Source organism: Agelaius tricolor, unplaced genomic scaffold (assembly GCF_023055355.1).
Source record: "Agelaius tricolor isolate 1412-34295 unplaced genomic scaffold, bAgeTri1.0.p SCAF_41, whole genome shotgun sequence".
NCBI classification, from domain to species: domain Eukaryota; kingdom Metazoa; phylum Chordata; class Aves; order Passeriformes; family Icteridae; genus Agelaius; species Agelaius tricolor.
Window position 1 is genome coordinate 3008777 of NW_027269301.1, and position 15883 is coordinate 3024659.

Here is a 15883-nt window from a genome sequence, read left to right on the forward strand (position 1 = left end):
ATTTTTGGGACCATACTGATCCTTCAGTCTGGGTGTTGGTGCTGGGATCCCAAAGAGGCAGAGCAAAGCTGCAGGGCTTGGAGGACAGTAACACCTTTAACCCTGGCAGGGATCACCAGACCTGGAACACTGCAGCCTTCAAAGCTGTTTGGTGCTCAGGCTAAGCTTCATTATTTATCTGCCCTTTTCATGTGCTGCTCTCACTGGGATGCACTGGGAGCAAAAGCTGGGGCATTCCCAACCACAGCCTGGGGAATCACAGGATCAGGGAGGATCAGATTGGAGGAGACCTCAAGGATCATCTGGCCCAACCTTTCCTGGCCAAACCTTGAAGAGCACCATAAAGAGATGCCTCAGACCTGCTAAAATGTACAGAGGTGTGAAGAGAGGCCAGGCTGTTTTTCCAGCTGTGTCTCTGCAAAGGGAACATTTCCTGGTGTTCCAAGGGGACTGGAATTGCAGGTCTGGTTGTTTTGGTTGGTTTCTTTTTTCTGAAATCACGGCCTAGATCTGGTTGGGTGCTGTAAATTCAGGAGCAGCCTGGCTCCTCCACTGGCAGCACTGATTTATTTCTCCTCTGGCTCACAGCACTCACTCCAGACAGAAGCTGAGACAGCTCATGTAGATTAATTCCTTATCTGAGCTTAAAACCCCCAAGGGCCCTTCAGAGTGAAAATAATAAAGGAAATGGAGAGGCCAGTGAAGAAAATGACACAGCAAAAGGTTTGTGTGTGGGTATTCACTGGGTGGAAAATAAACCAGAGTGTCTGTGAGGGTCAGAGCACAGGAGCAGCTGAAGTCTGGCTCCTTCCACCCCGAGCACTCTCAGAGACAAAACAGTTTGTGCTGGGCCCAAATCTGGGTGTTGAAGGTGTATCTGTGTCCTGTGTGCAGCTCAGATGCACTCTGAGAACTGAACATTCCTTATTTTTACACAGATACCCTGGTGTAAACACTTTGTGACAAATATTTGAGGGGAAGGCGACGAATGGGGATTCTGCAGACATGAAAATACAGATATTATCTCTTTTTTTCCTTACAATCTGGATATCTTGTGCTTCAGCAGTTCTGAGTGATCTCAGTTTGCCTGATTTGGATCTGAGAAGCTCTAATTAAAATCCAGGGACTCATTTGTCCCTGCTCCAGAGCACTGTTGTGGAGCTGCCTGTGGGTTCGGGGTGTTTGAAGCCATAAGAGGCCATGGGATCATCCCATGGGAGCCTTGTGTAACCTTGGGAAAGCCTCCTCATTCCCATGGGCTGGGCTGTGAGGTTGTTTTTCCTAAAGCAAGCCAGGCTTTAGGAGATTAAACCATTGAGCCCAGGATCTGATCCAGCCCCGGATGGGGAGTGAGACAGGATTAGCCCAGAGATGCTGAGGGCATGGCTGAAAGCCTTCCCTGCTCCCAGATCTGGGAATGGCTTCCATTTGGGCTCTTTGGGCAGGACAGTCTGTAACACCTCTGATTGTTCGCCTGTCTCACTCCAAGATAATCCATTTTTCAGAGAAATCAGGGAAGTCCTTCAGGCTTTGATCAAGTGTGCATCAAGTCCTTGTCCTGGGCAGGTGAGCAGGGCACACGCTCAGTTGGCTTTGGCTCCTGAACAGTCTGAGGCTGGAAGTGTTGGAAGCCTCTGGAGGGCAGTGGCTCTTCTGCTTTTCTCCTGGTTCCCAAAGAGGGGGTGAATGTAAAACCCCACAGTTACAGCATCCAGATTACAAAGGGCATGTCCCATCCTCCTGCAGAGGCAGCTGATGTCATTGCTCAGATGATTTCATTGCTCAGATGGTTTCATGCTCATTTTTGAGATAACCCAGTTTAGAAATGTGGAGAGCATTCATTGGGTGAGGTCAGCCTGGACCAGGGAGTGCACAAGGTGCTGAAGTCATAAACCCCCAGAATTCCAGGGAGTTTGGGGCTGGAAAGGGCCTTAAAGAGCCTCTCATTCCCTGGGCAGGGAGAGTCTACCTGCAGCTCCTCACAGGCTGCACTCTGCTGTCTGAGGGTGGCTGTTAATGAAAGCATTTCCAGCTGCATAATCCCATTAAATCTGAGTTACTGACACCCCAGATGCTCAGCACTCACTCAGAACTTTTGGAATCGATCTGAATGACAGCAACCACCATCCAGGAGTGGGAATTTTTCTGTAACAGTGACTAAATGTCCATATTTCCCAGTGTTGAACCATGAATTACTTTTTTTTTTTTTTAAGCAGAAGAAGTACCCTGACATCTAAATCTTAATTATGCCATTCTCAGTTTGTCAGACAGAAATTCCTGGGAAGTTACCAGAATGTTTTTGCTCCATACATAAAAAAGACTTTGTTCTTCTGAAGAATGAATTCCTGGGTAGTTCCTTGTTTTTTCAATAAAGCCACTGTGTTTTTGGCTGAATCTTGGCACTGGGGACCATCCCAGGCTCCTCCAAGCAGGGCTGTCCTGCAGAAAGGCCATTCCTGGGTGCTGCAGCAGAGCTCAAATCACTCTGGTTCTGGCTGTGGGCTTTGGCTGTGGGGCTGAGGGATGGAATGAGCTGGGGCTGGGTTCCTGCAGGCCCTGAATGGGATCCTTTGTTCTGGGGAGCTGCCCCAGCCTCTGCTGGCAGATGGGGGAGCAGGATGTGGCATTTGGACAGGGTTGTTGTGTCTTTGTGCTGGGTGGGGCAGGGGGGTTCAGAGCCAACTCACAGATAATGGATCTTGCAGGGGCTCTGTTTTCCAGGCCAATAATTCACATTTCAAGTGCTCTCATGGAGGGAAAGATTCCATTTCCTTCTGATTTGAGTTACACAGAAATTGTGTGTGACAGTTGCTGCTTCCTTCTCTTTGCATTTTGAGGCATTTCAGCCCAGCTTGGCCTTTAGGGCAGTCTTGAAAAGGAATTAATCTGTGGGAAAAATGGGTCTAGGAATTAACAGAAACATGGAATCATGGAATGGTTGGGTTGGAAGAGACTTAACAGCTCATCCCACCCCAACCCTGCCATGGCAGGGACACCTTCCCCTGTCCCGGGGGCTCCAGCCTGGCCTTGGGCACTGCCAGGGATCCAGGGGCAGCCACAGCTCCCTGGCAATTCCAGGGAGGAATTCCTTCCCAATATCCCATCTAACCCTCCTCTCTGTCACTTTGAAACCATTCCCTCTGAAAATGCCACATCTGTCCCTGGTTCCCCTGAGCCCCAGCTCAGGTTCCATGAGCTGCTCACAGACCTCTTGCAAACTGAGGCTTCTCCCTGGGCTCTTGCACCAAGAGGAGCCTGGTGGGGTTTAAAGTGTGTTTTGGGGGTTTTGCTTGCAGTAGAATTGGACCATTGTTATTGTTCTTGTTATTTTGTGCCTGGTGCTGGGGCCCTGTCCTGTGAGTGCTGCTGGGTGGCCCTGGCTCGGGGCTGTGTGCTGGGGCTGCCCTGTGGCCAGGGCAGTGACAGGGCCACAGCTGCTCCCTGAGCCGCCCTCCTGAGCCCTGGGGAGCCCAGGCTCTGCCAGGTTTCCTGTGCCACCCCTGCAGTCCCTGTTTTGGGGTGACTTTGGGGCAGAGCAGCCCCAGGTTGTGCAATGCCCTCGGGGCTCCTCCTCCAGCCCCGCTGAGGAATCTCCCTCTGCCCTGGAGCATGAAAATTGCTGCTCATCTTCAATTCTGGCCCTGGCTGTGCCGTAAAATCAACTGCTCACAGAATTATCTGCTGCCCTTTCCAATGCTGATGGATTCCATGGGCTGGGTGCCCTTGGAAAACACATTCTTCACCTTTTAACCAAACTGAAGCACTAAACCAAACACGAGACATTGCCTCCAGTCGTGCTCGAAGAAATGATCATTAAACAAACCCAGGCTCATGTTTTCCACCTCTGCCTCCTTATTTGGATTAAATTTCCTCAATTCCAGTGCTGCTTTTCATCTGGGATGATGAAAGGAGCAGGATCAACACTCTGAAGTGAATTTCAAAGGACAAAATCACAGCTGAAGTTTAGCTCGGAGCAAAAAGACTTAACTTCAGATATTGCTGCAAATTGGAATACAGAAGTCTCTGTATTATTTTTCCTTCTTCCTTTCTTGCTGCTCTGTCAGGATTTAAGTGAAGGGGTTTTATTTTTCCACGCCATGCCCATGTTTGTGATGTGAAGCTTCCTTTTCCTTTCAAGTCAGTGAGAGGTCACAGAGGGGGCTCCCAGCACAAATCCCTGCAGATGGGATGGCTGGGGACAGCTCTGACTCCAGCAGCAGGAAACATCACTTACAACCAGCAAAATTCCCAGGGAAAATATGCCAGCAATTTGTCTTTTATAATCTTGTACATAAGCATGAGGGAGGAGGTTTCAGACAGTGACCCTCTGTTCTGGCTTAGTTCAGTCTGGCAGGGCAAGGAAAGATAAAATTGACTTTTTTTGTTGGTTGTTTTGATGTGGGAGCTCCTCCAGGTTGTAAATGCTGCGTGTTGGGATGTGAAACCTGCCTGGTGGAGCAAGCAAGGGGAAGGGAAGGGGAGTGCAGGGGTTGCTTCTGTCTTGTGGCTGCTGTGATCTTCAGGAAGGGGAAGGGATGGCTGGGTCCTCCCTGGCGCTCTTTGGGCTGAATTAACTCTGTGTTCCCAGCAGGAAGGCTGGGCCTGTGTCCACCCACCTTTCCCTGGGCAGCAATTGATGGGAAAAATGCTGCCTGGTATTTGTATAATGTGTGATTGTCCCAGAAAAACCCGGGGCATGTGGGGATTGTGTGTGGGAATCCCTGGGTGCAGCAGCCCTGCAGCACCACAGGGACCTGGAGGGGCCAGGCCAGGGGGGAACTGGGGGTGCTCCAGGGCTGGAACCCCTCTGCAGGGCTGGGAGAGCTGGGAATGTTCACCTGGAGAGGGGAAATTCCAGAGAGAGCTGGGAATGCTCACCTGGGGAAGGGAGAGCTGGAAATGCTCACCTGGAGAGGGGAAATTCCAGAGAGAGCTGGGAATGCTCACCTGGAGAGGGGAAATTACAGAGAGCTGGGAATGTTCACCTGGAGAGGGGAAATTACAGAGAGCTGGGAATGTTCACCTGGAGAGGGGAAATTCCAGAGAGAGCTGGGAATGCTCACCTGGGGACAAGAGGGATCCAGGGGGAGCTGGGAATGCTCATCTGGATCCAGGGGGAGCTGGGAATGGTCACCAGGAGAGGGGAAGGGTCCAAGGAGAGCTCAGAGCCCCTGGCAGGGCCTGAAGGGGCTCCAGGAGAGCTGCAGAGGGATTTGGGCAGGGCATGGAGGGACAGGACACAGGAAGTGGCTCCCAGTGCCAGAGGGCAGGGATGGAGGGGATACTGGGCAGGAATTGTTCCCTGGGAGGCTGGGATGGAATTCCCAGGGAGCTGTGGCTGCCCTGGATCCCTGGCAGTGCCCAAGGCCAGGCTGGAGCCTCTGGCACAGTGGGAGGTGTCCCTGCCATGGCAGGGGTGGCTCTGGGTTGGGGGATTTAAATCCCCTCCCAACCCAAACTACTCCACACTTCTCATTCTCGTTCAGCTTTGGCCATGAACATTATCCAGATTTTTCTATTAGAATGCGAATGGAATTTTTGCTTCTGGGCCAGTTCTGGATCTTTAAGGTGTCTGAGCCACACACCCAGCTCACCAGTCAGCTTCAAAATCCTGATTTGCAGCCCCTTTGTGGGGAGGGAGAGGAAGGTGGGTGTGGAAGCAGCTCTTAGGAGCAGAAATCCAATAAAATTCCTGTGATCCTGTGGAAATCATGGGTTCAGAGCATTGTCCATGTGTCTGGGCCCCAGGGAGCAAACCCTGGCCTGCAGCAGAGGAAGCTGTCCCTGCCTGGGAGCAGGGATCCTGCAGGGATGCACATCCCCAGCCTGCTCCTGCTGGGATGTTTGTCACCACAATATTTGGAAGAAAGCTCTGATCTGGGAGAGAATTTCTGGTGGTGAAAGCCCCAGGCTGTGCTGGAGCCCCTCACCCCCATGGGAATGGGAGGCACTTCGTGGGAATTTCCTGGAGAAGAGCTCTGATTTTCTGATTTTTATTTATTTATTTCATTTCCAGTCCAGAGCTCCTCAAATACAAACCTTGGGAAGTCTCAAGAATTCTCCTCTGAAAATGTTTGGGTGTTTTTGATTTTTTTTCTTTCTTTAAAACAAATGTGGTTGTTCACCAATGGATTTCCTCAGGGATACATGAATATGGGAACTTTGTGTTTGGGAAGATTTCACTGCTGCATTTAGGATGTGATCTATTCTTAAATCAGTATTTTAAATAAATCAGGTGGTCTGGGTTTGGTCTGCTCTGACTTTGCTGACATTTCCTTGAACCACAGCAAAAAATGTCACTGATTTTATGTCTTTTTACTTGGTTTGAAAGGAAATTCCATTTAAACTTTCTCACCTGGTCCCAGGGAGGGCTCTGCTTTGCCCAGTGAAGCTGCAGAAGTCCCAGGGAAAGGCACTCCAGTACTTAATCCTATTCCCCCTGGAAATCCCATAAGCATCCAGCTTAACTTTGTCTTTGGGAGGGATTAAATTCACACAGAATCCCAAGTTTTGGTGCTAAAATTGGTTCTTGGCTGGGGAGAGTCTTTAGCAGCAAACAAGTGTGGTTTGGTTTGCTTTGGAAAGGAGTGGTTTGGTCTGGAATGGGGTGGGGTTTCTTACAGCATCCCATTTCTGATGTTTTCTGATGCTGGAGTTACTCCTGAAAAAGGCTAAAAAATGAGAATTCCAGAAGTGATGTGCCTGAGGTGATGGTGACTCTGTGGGCAGGTTTTTGGCAAGGCTGAACATTTTTGGGAATGTTCAGCTCCCCAGAAGGTGTCCCAGGCCTGTCTGGAAGGTAAAACCCCCCTTTGTTGTCTGTTAGTGATACTTCTCATGATAAAATCTGGAAATGGACACTTGCTGTCCTTTCCCAGTGTATTCCATACCCAGGGTGGCTTCATCCCTTTGTTCCTTTTCCCAAACCCTGCCCTGACTTTTGAGAGCCCATTCCCAAGGCTGATTCCCTCATGCTTCTGTTTTGTCTCTTTTCTCCCCATTTTCAGCCATCTACAACTATGAGGCCGTGCAGGACGTGGAGCTGTCCCTGCAGGTGGGGGACACTGTTCACATCCTGGAGATGTACGAAGGTAGGTGCAGCTCATAGGGGCTTGGAAAGAAAATAGCAACAAATCGAGATTATTTTTCAAATTTTAGATCTGTATTTTCAACTTCTGTTACACCCCAAAGCACAAATTTAGTGTGTAGTGGCTGCTGTAGCCTCTTAATTTTGAAAATAGTGTTAAAATGCAGAAATGCAGAGGGTTTCTCATCTCTGCTGTTCCAGGCAGAGTTTATCAAGGTCAGGTTTCACCCCAGTATCTCAAAGGCAGCACTAAAAGGGAAAGAAACATTTAATTCTGGCTGTTCACTGCTGTTTTCACCTCTTTGCTTTGGCTCCTCTTTGGGCCAGGCCAGGCACCTGTGCTCATCATGAACTGATCCTGCTGGAAAATACGAATAAAAATTTAAAAAAAAAACCTAGCTTTTACCTGAGTTAGGTCTTGATCTGAGTGGATGACAGAAAAGGAGAGGGAAGGGCTGATTAGTTCATAGTTCATGTTGTTTTGAGTTGTAATATCACAAACTGGCATTAAATGTTCTTCAAATGCTCCAGTTGTGGAGCTTCCATGCCCTTTTTTGGCTGTTTCTCCTCATCCGTCACTGGGACATTTTTCATAATACCTTCATGTAAACCACAGAGTGAACAAAATTCTTAATTTAAAGATTAAGATGATGCTTGAGTGTTTCAACTCTCCCTATCAAATTTGACTCTTTGACAACGATTTCAATATTAAGACTGGAACAGAGCCATTCAATCATTTTAAGGAATGCTCTGGTCACTGCTTCCCTCTCCAAAACTCAAAGGTAAAATACAAATCCAATTCTTTTCAACAATAGCATCGATTTGAGTGAAGATTCTGTGCTCAGGATCAGCACTGAGAGCAGGGAGCTGCTCCTTTAGCAATTTGTTCTTGGCCCTTTGTTCCCTTCCCATCCTCAGCCCTGGGAGCAGCTCCCAGTCCTGGCAGGTTCTGCCGTGGTTTTACCCCTCTGAGGGTGATCATGGTGGGGGAGAGGGGAAAAAGGGAAATACCCTGTGGAAATCACTGATTTATGACATGGTTCTGCAAAAAGACACAGGGAAAGGGGAGGAGAACTCCCTCGGGAAGAGGAGGCATCTTGCACTTGCCAAAATTTGGGGGATTTACTTTCTTCTCCCTATTTTGAACTTTTTTATAATTGTTTAACCCCTATTTCTTGTAATCAGCTCAACAGAGACAGGAACAGGGAATGAGTACATAAATGGCACCTCTTTTTTGGCCTGAAATCTCCCAGTTTGGAGCTTTGTCAGGAGAAAATTGCCTGTGAATAGTTCGGGAAAGATTTGAATGTTTTCATGTGTGGAGGGGAAAGTGATGGCTCCCAGATGCTGAGCCACCAGTGGGGAGCAGGAATCTGTGGCTGAGGCACCTCAGAATTCCTGCAGGGCACCAAAAATGCCTTTTCCCAGCAAGAGCAGCCAGAAATCCAGGCCAGACAGTTGGGAGTGTACAGGAGGAGATGCAGAGATGGTGACTGTGCTGTGGGTCTGCTCTAATTTCCCATAAATTCACCTCAAACCCTCCCCTTTCTGATATTCTGCCTGCCTGGGAGGAGCTTCTTGTGTCTTCCTCAATCTCTGGTTTTGGGATAGCAGCTCTCAGCTGTGTTCCCAGCTCTCTGGGGGCCTGGTTTTGAGGGTAAATCTTCTCACAAGAGGCTTTTCCTGCTCCTTTTCATGCTAATGCTGCCTGCTCACCACTAGAGCTGATAAAAACTGGTTTTGTTCCTCTGATCACTGCTCTTATCTGGACACACAAGCCTGAGTGAGGAAAAGTTTCCATGGAACCAGGGCGGGGGCTCTGTGGGAGGAGAGGCTGGAGATGCCCTGTGGAGTCATTTTGGGGCTGGGAGATTCCCCATGAAGTCATTTTTTGGAGGGTTGGGACATGCCCTGTGGTGTCATTTTCTGGAGCTGGAGATGCCCTGTGGTGTCATTTTTTGAGGCTGGAGATGCCCTGTGAAATAATGAAATATGGGAAATATGGGAAATAATTTTTGGGGGTTGGAGCAAACCCTGTGAAATCACTTTTGGGGGTGGGAAGATACCCTATAAAATAATTCTTTGGGGTGGGAGGAGGAAGCCCTGTGGAGTCATTTTTGGGACTGGGAGATGCCCCATGAAGTCATTTTTTGAAGGGTTGGGACATGCCCTGTGGTGTAATTTTTGGAGGGTTGGGACATGCCCTGTGGTGTCATTTTTTGGAGCTGGAGATGCCCTGTGAAATAATGAAATATGGGAATATGTGAAACATGTGAAATAATTTTGGGGGGTTGGAGCAAACCCTGTGAAATCACTTTTGGGGAGTTGGAAGATACCCTATAAAATAATTCTTTGGGGTGGGAGGAGGAAGCCCTGTGGAGTCATTTTTGGGGCTGGGGGATTCCCCATGAAGTCATTTTTTGGAGGGTTGGGACATGCCCTGTGGTGTATTTTTTGGAGCTGGAGATGCCCTGTGGAGTCATTTTTGGGGCTGGAGATGCCCTGTGAAAGAATTTTTGGGGGTTGGAGCAAAGCCTGTGAAATCATTTTTGGGGGTTGAGAGATGCCCTATAAAATAATTCTTTGGGGCTTGGAGGAGGAAGCCCTGTGAAGGCATTTTTTGGGAGATTGCCTGGGTAGTTATTTTTGGGGTGGAAGATGCCCTGTGGAGTCATTTTTGGGGTTGGGAGTGGCCCTGTGGAGTCATTTTTGGGGTTGGGAGTGGCCCTGTGGAGTCATTTTTGGGGTGGAAGATGCCCTGTGGAGTCATTTTTGGGGTGGAAGATGCCCTGTGGAGTCATTTTTGGGGTTGGGGGGGTGCCCTGTGGAGTCATTTTTGGGGTTGGGAGTGGCCCTGTGGAGTCATTTTTGGGGTTGGGAGGTGCCCTGTGGAGTCATTTTTGGGGTTGGGAGGTGCCCTGGGAGTCATTTTTGGGGTTGGAAGATGCCCTGTGGAGCCATTTTTGGGGTTGGGGGGTGCCCTGTGGAGTCATTTTTGGGGTTGGGAGGTGCCCTGTGGAGTCATTTTTGGGGTGGAAGATGCCCTGTGGAGTCATTTTTGGGGTTGGGAGTGGCCCTGTGGAGTCATTTTTGGGTCACCTCACCTTGCCCACAGCTGAGGGCGTTCCCAGGCTGTCAGTGCCATTCCTTAGGGGTTCAGGGGGGTTTTGGGGCTGTCCAGAGGCTCTGGGTGCAGCCCCTGGGTGTTGTCACTGCCCAGCCCAGGATGCTCAGGAGCACATCCCACCGTGTCCCCAGGGCTGCTGCTCCTGGTGTTCCAGAACATTCCTGCATTTCCTGCTGTTGGCAGGCAGCTGCAGTGCCCTCCTCAGCCACCTGGAGTTCTGTGCTCTGGGGTTCTGGTTCTGCAGGGATCCAGGTGGATCCATCCTGGGATGTGGCTGGGCTTTGGTGTTTGCAGTGAATGTTATCTGCTGCCAGACACAGCCCTGCCAGAGCTCAGCTGCTCTGGGGCTCAGGCACAGGCAATAAAGGGGATTTTGGGTGCGCTTTGGGGCAGCTCTGAGCTGCACAAACCTCTCCTGAGGTGGCTCCCAAACCCTCTGGGCAGTCCCTGCAGTCAGGTGCTGCTCCTGTGCTGCCTCACAGTGCCAGGAAACTTCCTGAAATAGCAAAATCCCTGCTCAGTTGTGCTGTCACTGCAAAGGCTGGAATCACAAAATATCCTGAGTGTAAGGGACCCACAGGGATCATCCAGTCCAACCCCTGGCCCTAAACAGACACCCCAAAATCCCACCCAGACTGGGGCTGAGGCTCTGAACATGCTTTGCCTCTTGTTTTCCAAGCCCCAGTTTCCAAGTCAGGCTGATGCAGTTGGGGTGGGTGGTGAGTGCACTTGGGAAGATTTGGGGGTGATAACAGAGGGGGTGATAAAACAGTGGGGATCACACAGGGGGTGATAAAACAGGAGTGCTCACATGGGGGGGATAAAAGAGTGGGGATCAGCCAGGGGGATCAAGAAGCAGTGATAACATGGGGTGATGAAACAGTGGGGATCACACAGGGGTGATAACACAGGGGTTGATAACACAGGGAGGGATCACACAAGGAGGGAACACAGGAGGGATCACACAAGGAGTGATAACACAGGAGGGATCACACAGGGGTTGATAACACAGGAGGGATCACACAAGGAGTGAACACAGGAGGGATCACATAAGGAGTGATAACACAAGGGGGATCACACAGGGTTGATAACACAGGGGATGATAACACAGGAGGGATCACACAGGGGTTGATAACACAGGGGATGATAACACAGGAGGGATCACACAAGGAGCGATAACACAGGAGGGATCACACAGGTGTTGATAACACAGGAGGGATCACACAAGGAGCGATAACACAGCAGGGATCACACAGGTGTTGATAACACAGGAGGGATCACACAGGGTTGATAACACAGGGGATGATAACACAGGAGGGATCACACAGGGTTGATAACACAGGAGGGATCACATAAGGAGTGATAACACAGGGGGGATCACACAGGGTTGATAACACAGGGGGGATCACACAAGGAGTGATAACACAAGGGGGATCACGCAGTGGGGATCACACACAGCAGGGATAACATGGGAGGGAATAACAGAAGGGGGTAGCACAGAGAAATTGATTCATTTTTCTGACCTGCAGCTCTCCTGTGCCAGGGATTCAGCAGGGGGTGACTTCCCTGGAAATGCAGCTCCAACTTGGACAAAGGGCATAGGGAAGGAGCTCAGAGGGGAAACCACAGGCTGAGCAGTGTGAACTGAGGGTTCCAGATATTTCCAGTACAAGCTGTCCATGGAGTCATTGAATGCTTTGGGTTGGAAGGGACATTAAAATCATTCTGTCCCACCGCCTGCCATGGGCAGGGGCACCTCTCACTATCCCAGGTTGTTCCAGGGATGGAAGCACTTCCAGGGATGCTTCTGTGTGCCAGTAACAATCTGTATAGGACACCTGAGAGCTCTCAGATCTCTTTTCTTGGATCCCTTTCCCTTTTACACACACAGAGCCAAACCCACTGTAAATCCCAGGGCTGTTAGTTCAGGTCCCACACTGCAGAGCAATGTTTTGTTTTCCCCTCATGTCTCTGCCTGCAGAGGGGCACGAGCTCTGGACAAGATTTCTCCTTCCCCTGACAAGAAGACACTCAGTGCATGTTCCTGCTGCCTGCCAAGGGTTCAGCACTCTGCACATGCTGCAGGATGCAGGAAAAGCAGGGATTGGAAAAGGAACCTTGCTGCCTCCAGGACTTTGGAGGCTGCTCCGGTGCAGGGAGTCTGTCCTTGAGCAGGGAGCTGGGAGGACACTTTGCTGTTGAGGGGAATCTCTCCAATCTGCAGGATTTATCATTATTATTGCTAGCTGTAGGATTTCAGGGGAGCTGTGGGTGGAAGGAATGTGTGCTCACATACCATGACCCCTGGCAGGTTGTGCTCCTGCTGAAGTTTACCTTGAATTTGTTCCTGGTTTCAGTCAGCCCTCGGGAGGGTGAAGCAATGCTCTGAGTGCTGTGGGGCAGGACAGGCCCCCAGGAGGAGGAACAGGGACCTTGTGGTCCCACATGTGACCTGGCCTTGCATCACTGGGGAGAGCTTGATCATCACTGGAGTCTTGTCCTTAGATTTTTCTTTTCCATGCTGCATAAAATCCACTTAGTGAAGGGTAAAGTTGAGGACTTGATCAACTAAAAAAGCCCAACAAAACAACAACCCCAAACTTTGAGTCATTTCTTTGCAAGTCTGCTTATATTTTTGTTTTCACTCAGATTTCAGTCTGAGTGTTGGAGCAGCTGAAATTTTCCATGTCATCATCAACTGCAAAACCTTTCTCCACTTTTAGCCCGTCTCTGCTTGGGGAAAACACTCAAACACTTAAACAGTCTCATTCCTCTGAAGATTTAAGCAGATTTTGGGGTTTTTTTTAAGAAGAAATCATGTAATTAATTGACCACTGCCCAAAGATTGATGTTCCTGTTAAAGTGATGGATAAAATTACTGAAGGTGGGAGCAGAATTCCGACAGAAGCTGCATGAGGTGCTTGCAGAAACAGCTTTGCACAACCAGGCCCAACGTGCTTTTATGCAATGATTGCAAAATATTTTACAGGAATGGGGGGAAGGCCAGGGGGCCCTTTGAAACAGGAGGAAGTTGTGCTGTCAAAGGGCTCAATGTGTTAAATGGGATTGAAATCCCTCCTGGTAAATTCCATGAGCTCTGTCTCCCACCCTGAGTAATTTGTGCTTTCCCCTTCAATTAATAACAACTTAGATAAAAATAGAACCTAAATCTTCTCATCCCTAATCCAGGACCTCATCCATGGCTCCATGAGCAATGGATAATCTTGTTTTCCTCCTGTGAAAATAAATGGAATTTCTTCTTTCCTCCTAACTTATTACTGGAATATTGGAGATTTTGAGGTGGAGGTACCTCCCCATTGCTGGAGAAAGGGTACAAAGCTGAACTTCAGAAAATAAATAAATAGAAATACAACCACATGCATATAAAAATACTCCAAAAAACCTGAATTAAATCATTCTAGGCTCTAATTTATGATTGAGGAATGTCAGATCCATGGTTCTTTATGGAACCTTCTTTGATAAATATAGGAATATTGGAGGGACCAACAATAAAACCACCAAAAAAAAATCCACAAAAAAAATTTAAAAACAAACCCAGAGAAACCAGCCTCCCCTCCTCTCTTCTTTGCCTGATTATTCCCTTAAACCCCTTTGCCTTCTTGATGCTGCCACTCAGCTGGACATAATCTCCTTGGATGGGCTTTAATGTCCCTCCCAACCCAACACATTCCATGGAAATCCTGGTTAAAACCCAGGTGCCAAAGAGGGGAGAAATGTTCTCTCAGAGACGTTTTCTCTTGAGGCCTGGGCAGCACAATTGTTGCTTCTGTCTCTCGATCTTAGATCTTACCAAGGTAGGATTGATAAACAGGATTTGTGCCAGGGCAGGGAGCTCAGCTCCTACAAACAGAGCTGTCTTCCCAGGAGTGGATCCCAACTGAGAAGATCAATAGATTGGTGTTGTAGAAAGGTGGTGAGAATCACAATTTGTATTTAAGTACTGTCAACAGGAAATAACTCAATACAGATATCTGTGTTTGCCTTGCCAGGCTGGTACCGAGGATACACACTCCGGAATAAATCCAAGAAGGTACGACCTGACTTTTGGTGACTCCCATTTTAATTTCACACCTTGCCAGACCCCATCTGGTGCTGAAAACTCTTGCATTTCTTGTCTTAACCTCAGGCAGGACTCCTGGTCATGGTGTCCTGTCCTCAGTGACAGAAATCAATGACCTTGAGCTGAAAGTTCAGAGCCATGTGTTGGGAATTCCTCCATGGAAGCACGAGGAATGCAGTTGGAACTTCCAAAATTACCTGTTCCCATCTCCATACAGGAGATTATTGCTTTATCATGATGCTCTGGGACCTGTGCACATCCAGCATTAGTTCTATTTAATGGGAACATCAGAGTTTTGACTGGAAAATATTCCAGAAATTACACATCCCTGGCTCTCAGCCAAGCTGCTGGAGCTGGGGCTGGAAGCTGCCTGGAAATCCAGGTTCCCCCAGGAATGCTGGCACCTCTCCTGTGGTAACATCCCCCACAGCTTCTGCTTTTAGGGGTAAAGAGGAGAGAAAAGGGACCAGAAAAGGATTCTAGCATTTCCAGAGGGTTTCTCTGTAACAACAAAAATTTGGGAATTTCTGCAGGTGCTGGTGGTGGGAGCTTTTCTAGAGAGCACAGGGTAGTCTGACAGAGGACTCCAGGAATATTTCATGGCAATGACTGGTAATTTTCAGGAATTTCCAGCATTTTCTGCAGGAAGGTGAGAGTCATTGGTGTAAAACAAGGCATCAGCTTCTCTGAGTTGCCAGAGTGGAACCTGCTGCTCCTCCCTGTCCTTTTTTCTTGGCATACTGGAACATTTCTTACTCCTTTCCCCTGTTTTTTGTTAAATACCTTCTTGTCACAGCCTATCCCACAGTCAGATTGATTTATTTCATTTCTCTCTTTATTTTTAGGGCATTTTCCCAGAAACTTACATCCATTTAAAAGAGGCCATCGTGAAGGACCGGGGGTAGGTTGGCACTTCTTTGGCAGCAAAACCCAGGGAATTTCATTCCATTTAAACCCCCAAAGAACCAATTGAAATAGCTGTGGCTGTCACAAAGCCAGGGCGTACCTCCTGAGCTGGACTAGCACTGCATAATTCCATTTTTCAGGCACTGACAAAGCAGAGCAGTTGGGAGTAGGGGCAGCAGGAGATGATTTGCAGAGTTAAGGAGGCTCTGCTGGACAAGTCACTGCTGGGGAGGGTCAGCCCAGCTCCATCCAGCTCTCCTGGGGACTCCTGGAAGCCATAGCAGACTCCTGCTGGCAGCCAGGGCCCAGCAGGAGCGTGGATTCCTTCCTGTCTTGGAAAACACTGGAGGAAATGACTCCTCCTTGGATTCCTTGAGCTGGGTCTGTGCTCATAAAGTGAGAGCAAAACAGCAGCTGCAAAGGAAGGAACTTTATAAAACACTTCTTTTTCAACTCTCATTTTCAAGTAACTGTTACCATTGTGTGTGGGGATTCTTCCAAATTTAATTTCTGTCTCTTTATCCTGGGTTTGGAACAGATGCACAGGGAATAAGAGGGGTGAAAGGAGCTTGAAGCATTTTGCATTAAAAATGGATGATGAATGTGGATGTGTGTGTTGAGAACAGCTTAAGGGTCCTGACATCATGTGTGAGTGAATTGTGTGAACATCAACTCCTCTGGA

The 15883-nt window shown here is 48.7% G+C and overlaps 1 protein-coding gene across 1 annotated transcript in view; it reads left to right on the forward strand.

The window, feature by feature from the left end:
* Positions 1-15883, forward strand: part of DOCK5 (dedicator of cytokinesis 5) — an 87206-nt gene that overhangs the window by 8738 nt on the left and 62585 nt on the right. Inside the window, exons 2-4 of the mRNA XM_071454801.1 lie at positions 7008-7091; positions 14225-14265; positions 15141-15196. Of these exons, the coding sequence (XP_071310902.1) occupies positions 7008-7091; positions 14225-14265; positions 15141-15196 (181 nt within the window). The remainder of the gene's footprint in view (positions 1-7007; positions 7092-14224; positions 14266-15140; positions 15197-15883) is intronic.